This window comes from Staurois parvus, unplaced genomic scaffold (genome assembly GCF_062004578.1).
Source record: "Staurois parvus isolate SC_StPar_1 unplaced genomic scaffold, SC_StPar_1.0 ptg000470l, whole genome shotgun sequence".
Classification (NCBI taxonomy): domain Eukaryota; kingdom Metazoa; phylum Chordata; class Amphibia; order Anura; family Ranidae; genus Staurois; species Staurois parvus.
The window spans coordinates 3468028-3479150 of NW_028318266.1; the positions used below are offsets into that span (position 1 = coordinate 3468028).

Below are 11123 nucleotides of genomic sequence, written 5' to 3' on the forward strand. Positions count from 1 at the left end.
ATGACAACAACCTAACTAGCAAACTAGCTATAATGTAATGGAGATGATTTACTAAAACTGGAGAGTGCAAAATCTGGTGTGTCTGTGCATGGTAGCCAATCAGCTTCTAACTTCAGTTTGTTCAGTTAAGCTTTGACAATAAAACCTGGAAGCTGATTGGTTTCTATGCAGAGCTGCATCAGATTTTGCTCTTTTCAGTTTTAGCAAATCAACCCCGATATATACAGACAGGGAAGCACGGATCAACAGGGTAACCTGGAGGTGCCAGGAACAGTCAGGAAGGGGGAACTAAGACTGTGATCAGGAACAAGGGGAGTTGATATGGGACAGCAGGGTAAAGGGTACAGAAAGCAAGAGCAAGATGAGGCAGGAATTATACTCAGGATAACTCAGCAAGCACAAATCTAGCTATCTGGCAAAACGGTGAAGGAAAAGGTACTAGTAGAGGAGGGATAAATACCCTCCCAGCAGCCAGAATCTGGTGGAGATTGATTACTGAGATTTGTTGGCTGCTGGGAAACACCCACTGATGGATACCAGAACTACAACTTTCCTCTCTGGGAACCACAATGCCACCACTAGGTGATCTAGGTCCTTACAATATGATCAAACTCCGCAAACTATAATGAGGAGTGACGTGTGCATTTCTAGTATTAAAAACAGAGTCAAGCATTTAAAGTTTCTTAATCCATAAATTAAAAAAAATTAGCAAAAAACAGCCTCTTAACCTCCCTGGCGGTATTCCCGAGTGTAGCTCGGGGTAGAGTTTCAGTACCAAAAGCGGTAACCCCGAACTACACTCGGGCTTACCATGTGGCACTACATAGGGAGTCCCTGCAGAGCTTACCTTGTCCTTCGCTCCTGCGATGTCCCCCCTGCACCATCCCCGGCCATCTGCTCCGGCTGATGCCGGCATCCGGCTTCTGTGTTCCGGTCCCTGTGACGTCGGGATGTACGGGCGCCGCCGGTGGCGGCGGGAAATTTGAAAATTTTCAAAAAATGGCATTTTTTTCAAAACGAATTTTACATAGTAAAACATTGCTGTTTCAAACCATTTCACATACATTTTGTCCCGAGTGCTTTGTCCGGCGCCCTGACTGCATTCTGACTGTTCTTTGTGCCTGGAAACTTAGAAAAGTCCATGGCGTCCAAAAAGCGTCCCTTTAGGTCAAAAGCGGTTTTAGACCGGCTAGAGAACAGCGATAGTAAATCAGAACCACTTGCAGAATTGAGTGATAATGATTTGTGGAGAAATTTGTCATCAGACACTGAAAACGATTCTGCGACTGAGCTCAGTGATGTGCAAACTTGGCGCTCTATTTCACATTTCAGTGTTTTCGGTTTGATTATATTATTGAATTAAATGTATTATTATTATATTATTATTTTTTATGATTATTTATTAAATTATAATTTATGATTTTGTGTTTCAAGTTTTATCCTACCCGGGATGTTTACTAGACTCTTGTTCGGACAGATTTCAGTGAGTTATTCCTAAGAATTACAGGCCGACAATAAAAATAATACATATTTCCATGCAAAATAATGGTACCGATTTCAGCACCAAAAATCTGAAATAATCAGACCGCTAGGGAGGTTAAGCTTTGACAATAAAACCTGGAAGCTGATTGGTTTCTATGCAGAGCTGCATCAGATTTTGCTCCCTTCAGTTTTAGCAAACCTGGAGGTGCCAGGAACAGTCAGGAAGGGGGAACTAAGACTGTGATCAGGAACAAGGGGAGCTGATATGGGACAGCAGGGTAAAGGGTACAGAAAGCAAGAGCAAGATGAGGCAGGAATTATACTCAGGATAACTCAGCAAGCACAAATCTAGCTATCTGGCAAAACAATGAAGGAAAAGGTACTAGTAGAGGAGGGATAAATACCCTCCCAGCAGCCAGAATCTGGTGGAGACTGATTACTGAGATTTGTTGGCTGCTGGGAAACATCCACTGATGGATACCAGAACTACAACTTTCCTCTCTGGGAACCACAATGCCACCACTAGGTGATCTAGGTCCTTACAATATGATCAAACTCCGCAAACTATAATGAGGAGTGACGTGTGCATTTCTAGTATTAAAAACACAGTCAAGCATTTAAAGTTTCTTAATCCATAAATTAAAAATTTTTTTGCAAAAAACAGCCGCTTAATACGGTGCTTAAATGTCCAAAAACCATGCCTGCATAAAAATACCCATCTGCACACTCACACTTTACTATCATTGATGTCCTCCTTCAGTATTATTACAAGTGAAAGTAATGCCATTTTCTACTAAATTTTGTGCTCCACATTTCTTTTTTAGGAATATGCAAATACTTAAATTTCCATGGCCACACATTCATTTTAAGTCACTGTATGTTCTTCCTATAATGCTCAAATTATTTTACTTGTTTCCAATCAATAGTTAACAAATGGCTTTGTGGAGGATTAAAAATGAAATATATTTAAATATAATATTCCAACATCAAAAATAATAAGCCCTGTGAAATGATCATTAAACACTTCCAGTTCCCAGGGATTACATGTAATTCCACTGATTTCTATATAAAGCAACACTATTCGGTATAATTAATCAATTCAGCAGTGAAGTGCAAACACCTATTGCTGGACTGAGTCCTTTTGATTTTTAGATCTTACATAATATAACAACTGATTATACCAATGCTGTAAGTACATGAAAATACTTGATATAAATATTTATTACAATGATAACGTGATTGTTAAAACAGACCTAATGTCATAATCTTTGAGGTCTAACTGGGCCTGATTTGTCTTCCTTTATGAATAGCTAAAAAGACCAGTCAATGTATTTGCCTTTCACGTTTCTGGTCATGACTTTTGGCATGCTGTATCAGAGAGTGAGCAATTATTGAGAAACAGCAATTACTGAGTGTATGCCTTTCCAGTGAAATATACTCCTAGCCTCCCTAGCGGTCTGATTATGTCAGTATTTCTGTGCTCAAAGCGGTACATTTTTTTGCATGGAAATATGTAGTTTTTTTATTGTAGGCCTGTAATTTTTAGGTATAACTCACTGAAATCTGTCCGAACAAGAGTCTAGTAAACATCCCGGGGAGGATAAAATTTGAAACACAAAATCATAAATTATAATATAATAATCATAAAAACTAATACTATCATAATAATAAATTTAATTCAATAATATAATCAAACCAAAAACACTGAAATGTGAAATATAGCGCCAAGTTCGCACATCGCTGAGCTCAGTCGCAGAATCGTTTTCAGTGTCTGATGAGGAATTTCCCCCCACGAATCATTATCACTCAATTCTGCAACACGAAATCATAAATTATAATATAATAAATAATCATAAAAAATAATAATATCATAATAATAAATTTAATTCAATAATGTAATCAAACCAAAAACACTGAAATGTGAAATAGAGCGCCAAGTTCGCACATCGCTGAGCAAAGTCGCAGAATCGTTTTCAGTGTCTGATGAGGAATTTCCCCCCACGAATCATTATCACTCAATTCTGCAAGTGGTTCTGATTTACTATCGCTGTTCTCTAGCCGGTCTAAAACCGATTTTGACCTAAAGGGATGCTTTTTGGACCCCATGGACGTTTCTCAGTTTCCAGGCAGAAAGAACAGTAAAAATGCAGGCAGGGCGCCGGACAAAGCACTCGGGACAAAATGTATGTGAAATGGTTTGATACAGGAATGTTATACTATGTGATTTTAGTGTATTTAGTGAATGTCACTTTTTGTCATTTTCAAATTTCCCACCAGTTCCATCCCCCGTACGTCCTGATGTTCTCAGAGGACAGAACCCGGAAGACAGATGCCGGTATCAGCTGGAGGAGATGGCCGGGGACGCTGCAGGGGGGACATCGCGGGAGCGCAGGACAAGGTAAGTGAAGAAGAGATCCCAGAGCAACGCTGCAAGGTATTCCTAAGTGTAGCTCGGGGTTACCACTTGTGGTGCTGAAACTTTACCCCGAGCTACACTCAGGAATACCGCCAGGGAGGTTAATGCCACCGCACACAAAGACATTTTAGTTTTGGGCTTCCTATCTTGTGAGAACGTTATGGGTAAGATCCTTTTGTGTTCCATCATGACTGTGCTCCTGTGTACAAAGCCAGCTCCACAAGGACATAGTTTGATGCGTTCTGTGGAAGGGAATATATGTGGCCTGCACAGAACCCTGACCTCAACCCTATTAAACGTCTTTGGGATAAAGCTGAATGCCAATTGCGAGGCAGGTCTTTTTAACATCAGTAACTGACCTCACAAATTCTCTTTTGGTTCTTGCTCTGACCTCACAAATATACCTGACCTCACAAATGCTCTTTTGGCAAGTATTTCTACAGACACCACCCAAAACTTTGGGAAAGCCTTCCCAGAAGATTGTAGGCTTTTATAACTGCAAATAGGAATGGGGGGGAGTAAAAAAAAGCATATTATTCCTGATGATGTTGGATTGGGATGTCCAACAAACTTGTGTAGTTGTGATGGTCACATGCCTACTAACCTTTTGTCAGGAACATGGTACCAGCAGTCAGGATAGGATGCACTGTCTGTAGATATGCATGTAGATATAGGCGTGCACATTTTTTTTTTCCAAAAATAATTTTTATTGGAAGAGTTATGGCAGATCAATATGAATACAAATATGGGTTACAGTCCAAACATAGACACAATATGCGGCATCCCGTTTCGCAGACTGGCTATGGGTTTGAATTGTATTACAAATCATAGTAAGATATAACTTTATATCCAGAAGTGTATAGCAAACCAGCAGATACAAAGGATGCAATAGGTAAATCATTATAGGTATATAAATTACTGACCTATCTACTTGTAAGCCCTTACGTTGGAGGGATGTGAATGCTGGGAAAAAATAGCACATGTTGATATGCGCGTTATGATTTGTGTGCCCATTTTGGGAGAGTGTGATCTAGGTGAGTCTAGTCACACCTGTATGAGACATTACATGCTATATTTTGTGGGGGAAATATGATTGATGAAATCGTACAAAAGGTGTGAGGTAAAGAGGAATCAGAGAGATGAAAAGATAGAAAAAGAGATGAAAAGTGAGGTAGTGGGGGGGGGAGGGGGAAAATGGGTATGGAGTAGAGGGGATGTTGGAGGGAGCAGCTGCAGATACAATAAATCACATTGCTTTATATGAGCCAGAAAGATAGCTATATAGCTTAGGATTTAATATGTGCAAGATCATTTAATGGGCCAGTGTCAGGGATCGCGGCGGCAAGTGACTCCGCGCATTCGATCCGACGGACTCTGAGACCTGTACGGCGGCGGCCGCGCATGCGCACTCGCGATCGCGGCCGCTCGCCCGGCACCAATAGCAGAGCAGGGCACACTATTTAAACCTGCCCTGCACTGACACCCATTGCCGTATGGTCTTTTCTCCGTGTTCCTGTGTTTCTGTGATCCTAAGATTTGTTGCTGACCCTGCCTGAACCTGACCTCCGCTGACATCTCCTGCTCTGATCCCCTGGCTAGTCTGACCTCTCTTCTGCATATTCCATACTTGATCTGAACTCCTGCTGCCGACCCCTGCAAGTGATTTGACTATTCTTCTGCCTGCCGCCTTGTACTAAGCTGATCCCACTGTTACTGACCCGGCTCGTTGACCACGCTTACTACTCTGCCATCCATCCATCCGCTCGGATCCAGTCTTCTACCTCTTCACATCAGGCTCTCTACCTGCATATACCTCTGGCGGGTCCCTCTGCCACGGACGGGGGTACTCAGGGGTCGCGACCTGGTCCTTGTCTGCTCCAAGCCCATCCCCACCATCAGGGGCTCTGGTGAACAAGCAGGCTGGGGCTTAGACTACGCGCTCTGGGGAATCCTGTCCTGTGGACTGCTAGAGGCCCCGCTAGGTGGTTCATAACAGCCAGTATGTAGGTCAAGAATATGATGTTGAGTCTCAATCCATCTAAAAATGCATGAACTGCATCACAGGTGGATAGGGTGTCGTATGATAGAACATTGTGTCCAATTATTTAGTCAGGGGGTGTAGGCTGTTCATGCATTAATAGGTGATAGGTGGTAGTGGTTTTGAAATAAATCCAACAGGCCCATGTCTTCCTGAATCTTTCGGGATGGTCTTTTGCTACAGAAATCAATTCCTCCATTTCCTCAATTTTGTTGATCCTAGCAAACCATTCTCGAATAGTGGGAATATGTGTTGAGCGACAGTGGACTGGGATACATTGTTTTGCCGCGTTTACCATGAGCATGGCGATTTACAGTACATCCTAAATGGAAGTGTGGAATGGTGGAGCAAGAATTGTGCGGGGGAGAGGTCTAGGGAGTACATAGTTACTTGCGTGATTATGGGTTGAATTTCCCCCCAGAAAGGTTGCAGCAGTGGGCAGTCCCACCAGATATGCAATAGTGTACCCGTCGCCTAGTGACATCTCCAGCACAAATCAGAGATGTTAGGGTCAAATTTGTGAAGCAGGGATGGAACTCTGTACCATCTAGAGCAGGGGTGGGCAAACGTTTTGACTTGAGGGCCGCAATGGGTTCATATATTGGACCCGGGGGCTGGACCAAGAGTAGATGAATGATGTGTATGTGTCATCCATAGTAAGTATGGTAATATTCCCCCATAGTAAGCATAGTAATTAATCCCCCATATAGTAATTCATCCCCCATAGTAATTCATCCCCCATATAGTAATTCATCCCCCATATAGTAATTCATCCCCCATAGTAATTCATCCCCCATAGTAATTCATCCCCCATAGTAATTCATCCCCCATATAGTAATTCATCCCCCATAGTAATTCATCCCCCATAGTAATTCATCCCCCATAGTAATTCATCCCCCATATAGTAATTCATCCCCCATAGTAATTCATCCCCCATATAGTAATTCATCCCCCATAGTAATTCATCCCCCATATAGTAATTCATCCCCCATAGTAATTCATCCCCCATATAGTAATTCATCCCCCATAGTAATCCATCCCCCATATAGTAATTCATCCCCCATATAGTAATTCATCCCCCATAGTAATCCATCCCCCATATAGTAATTCATCCCCCATATAGTAATTCATCCCCCATAGTAATTCATCCCCCATATAGTAATTCATCCCCCATATAGTAATTCATCCCCCATAGTAATTCATCCCCCATAGTAATTCATCCCCCATATAGTAATTCATCCCCCATAGTAATTCATCCCCCATATAGTAATTCATCCCCCATAGTAATTCATCCCCCATATAGTAATTCATCCCCCATAGTAATCCATCCCCCATATAGTAATTCATCCCCCATATAGTAATTCATCCCCCATAGTAATCCATCCCCCATATAGTAATTCATCCCCCATAGTAATTCATCCCCCATATTGTAATTCATCCCCCCTATAGTAATTCATCCCCCCTATAGTAATTCATTCCCCATATTAATTCATCCCCCATATTAATTCATCCCTCATATAGTATTTCATCCCCCACAGTACTATTCCCCCCCAAGTAGTAAGCCAAGCCCCCCCGTGTCAATTCACTTACCTTTGCTCCGCGCGTTCCTCTCGCCGTGTTCCCGCGCCGTTCCGGTCTTCAGGGCGGACTGTGAGAGGAGCCTAGCTCCCCTCACGTTCCTCACGCTGCCCCGCCTACACACATTCTGACAGCCGATGTTTGCCACGCTCCACGGGCCGGATTAAAAGGTCCGCCGGGCGTATACGTAGTTTGCCCATTGCTGATCTAGAGTATAGTTTAAAATTGTTTTCTTGTATTGAGACACATATGGAATCTTTATGTATATGATCGTAAATGTCATCCCAGTCTTCTGGCGATAGTTGGAGTTGTAAGTCAGAGCTCCAGGCCTTGCAAGTTTTTCTAGACGGAAGGTCAATGGTGCTTTCGAGGCATGTGTATAGCTTAGATACGACATGTCTCTGGGGAGAGTCGGATGAGCAAAGTTTTTCAAATGGGGTGAGTGGTCTAGTGTAATCTTTTAGGTGTGATGAGCTATGTATAAAGTGGTGGAGCTGTCTATACATCCATGGTGTCAGGGTTAGGGATGGCCATTTGTTCAAAAGGTGGTCTCTGAGTAAGAATGTCCCATCTTTAAAGAGTTGATGCAGACACAAATTGTCTCCTGTAGTATGTCCGCAGTCCCTGACTATCTCCTGTAGTAGGTCCCAGGGGAGCCCAAGCCTAAAGCTGTGTTAGGGACCCAAAAATTTCTGATGGCTGCCCTGACACTATCAAGTAGGAAGTGATATCCATCTGCGAAGTGCATGGATCGGCATGCTAGCACCAGCCGCATCATTTACAGGGGCCAGTTTGGGGTGCACACCATGACTGTGTGTTGCTGACCCAAATTAGCCTGCCCAGTGCCCTGCAATCCCTGATACACATTCTTGATCTTGTTACTGACTCGGCTTCCTTTCTGACTTTGCTCTCGGATTACCCCTACTTGCTGATGTTCGCTGTCTACCTCAGCTACTGGCCCCGGCCTGGACTACTGACGACAATTCTGTTTAGTGAATCTATACTTCACTACCCAGTTGTTGCCAACTTTTGCTTGTTCCTGACTCTGATTATGCTTATGCCCTGGTGTCCCTCCATCTGGCTGTCACTTGACCATGTGTGGGACCTGACTCCACCATCAGTTGGACTTAACGTCTTCACGTTGCATCACCAACTGTACATATGCTCGCATAATATCAGCATTGCCCAGTACCTGCTCAGGGTACCTTTTGTGCCTTTTATTCACCCTTTCAGACCGTTTCAACATCCAGGGGTGCTTGGATGGGCACTGTACAAGAGGCCACCCTCGTCATCTCAGGCTCCGCATACAAGTATATGACACCTTTAACCATATAGTGTATGGCTTATGGCACATTTAACATTTTATATATCTTTGGATCACCTTTTATAAATATACCAACACAAAATAGTTAAGATTACCTAATGACATTGAATCTCTAAACAAAGCTGTTTTCCTTTTTTATTATTCTCTGCCCAGGTTATGGAGGAGAAAAATGTGTCCAGTATTACCATGATCCACTTATTAGGACTTCAGACTCCACACAGTATAACATTTCTCATATTTTTTCTTTTCCTTTTGATGTATTGTATGATAATATGTGGAAACCTCCTGATCATCACACTGGTGTCCTACAGCAAACCCCTCCATTCCCCCATGTACATCTTTCTCTCCCAACTTTCTGTATCAGATATCTTACTGGTAACTGACATTGTTCCTAACACGCTCCATGCTGTTTTGATGAATGGAACCATAATATCATTTTCTGATTGCATCTCCCAGTTTTATTTCTTTTGTGCTTCAGAAACTTCAGAGTGTCTTCTTCTAACAGTGATGTGCTATGACAGATATGTGGCCATCTGTAAACCATTGCATTATACTTTAGCAATGAACTTCCAGCTCTGCTGGTTAATGATTATCACATGTTGGGTTTCAAGTCTTCTAGTAATATTGATTCCCACTTTATCAATATCAAAATTAAATTTTTGTGGTCCAGATATTGTCGATCACTTTTTCTGTGATCTCGATCCAATCCTACAACTCTCCTGCTCTGATACTGCTAATATTCTACTTCAGGCGACGTTAATGAATTTTGTTTTTGTTGTCATCCCGTTCTTTATAATCATTGTATCGTATGTTTATATTATAATAACAATTTTTAAAATCCCATCGATTACCGGAAGAAAGAAAGTTTTCTCAACATGCAGCTCCCACCTGACTGTTGTTTGCGTTTATTATGGTGCTCTAGCTTGTGCTTACTTGGTACCTAGTACAGGAAAGTCATCGGACATCACTAAATTCTTGTCATTGCTGTACACTGTGGTCACCCCACTGATGAATCCAATTATATACAGCCTGAGGAATAAAGACTTAAAAAAAGCTGTAGCTAAAATCATCAACCACAGTGGGGGCAACCCATAAATGAGGTTATTCCTTCTCGCTACTTATCCACAAAGATGGACTCTGATTTGTACTCTATCATCCCTATCAATTGCGGAATCTGTTTGCTTGTGAGGAAATATCATTTCCTAGTTAGTTGGAAATTTTAGAAGTCCCATGTAAACAGGCTAAACAACCATTGGGTGTGCACTCTTTCCTTTCAATTATTCACACTCTACTCAGTCTATATTTTCTGTCTATTCTGGTAGCTTCTTCTGTACTCTCTGATACCATCTGATCTCTTGCCTACTTTCGTAATATATTTTTTTTTCTTTTCTCTGAACTTCAGACCCCCATCACTCCTTCTCTTTTTGACCTATCCTGTGTTTTGCCCGAACCCCCATCCCTTCTTGGTCCTGATAACATGCCATAAACATCCTTTACATCCTACAACGTAAATGGGCTTAATAGTTTAGAAAAAAGAACCAGACTATTTCAGGAAATATGGAAGCAACAAGCTGAAATTGTATTTTTACAGGAGATATACTTGCAATCCAACCAAATTCCCAAATTAACAGATTCCAGATTCCCTAGAGTATATCATTGTATTGTTTCTGAAAGTAAATCTAGAAGAGCATCTATTTTGCTCTTTAAAAATTTGCCTCGGAAGGAAACTGAGGTGATCACAGATGATGATGGATGTCTGCTCATAATTAAAGGCCACCTTTTTTTCCCCAGCGATGACCAAATTTTGCATCTTGAGACATTTCTAAACAGAATAGAACAACACAAATAAGGTGTGCTCCTCACAGGAGGAGACTGTAATTTAGTCCTAGACCCAACAATGGATATGTCTACAGGGACTTCCTACCTTTCATACTCTAAATTGTGTAAAGTTAAAAAAAAAACACTATGATTACCAATTGATAGACACCTGGAAGACCCTTAGACACGATTCTCCTTTTCACCAGAAATAATTACATTTTGTACAAGACATTGTCCCACTCCTGACTATAGCTAGCATAGGCTCTATTATACTTTCCGGTCATGTTTCCACTCACTGTTCTTTGGTATCAGGGTGACATACACCACTGCATTGGCAAAAGAATATTAATGAATCCCTTATACTGTACAAGGCACTGCATACAAAAGCCAAATCCAAAGACATCTAGACTTTTTCATCTCCACCAACTCTGCTACAGACACCTCACTCTTCTACTTGTGAGAATCCC

The 11123-nt window shown here is 41.8% G+C and overlaps 1 protein-coding gene across 1 annotated transcript; it reads left to right on the top strand.

Moving 5' to 3' along the window:
- Window positions 1–8976: 8976 nt before the first annotated feature.
- LOC149452567 (olfactory receptor 11L1-like) lies at window positions 8977–9933 on the top strand. The gene has a single exon (XM_089689260.1). The coding sequence runs from the start codon at window positions 8995–8997 to the stop codon at window positions 9931–9933; it is 939 nt and encodes a 312-aa protein (XP_089545386.1). The 5' UTR covers window positions 8977–8994.
- Window positions 9934–11123: the final 1190 nt, after the last annotated feature.

Excerpts from the sequence above, each read along its gene's own strand:
- LOC149452567 (XM_089689260.1), top strand. The coding sequence starts at position 8,995 with ATGGAGGAGAAAAATGTGTCCAGTATTACCATGATCCACTTATTAGGA.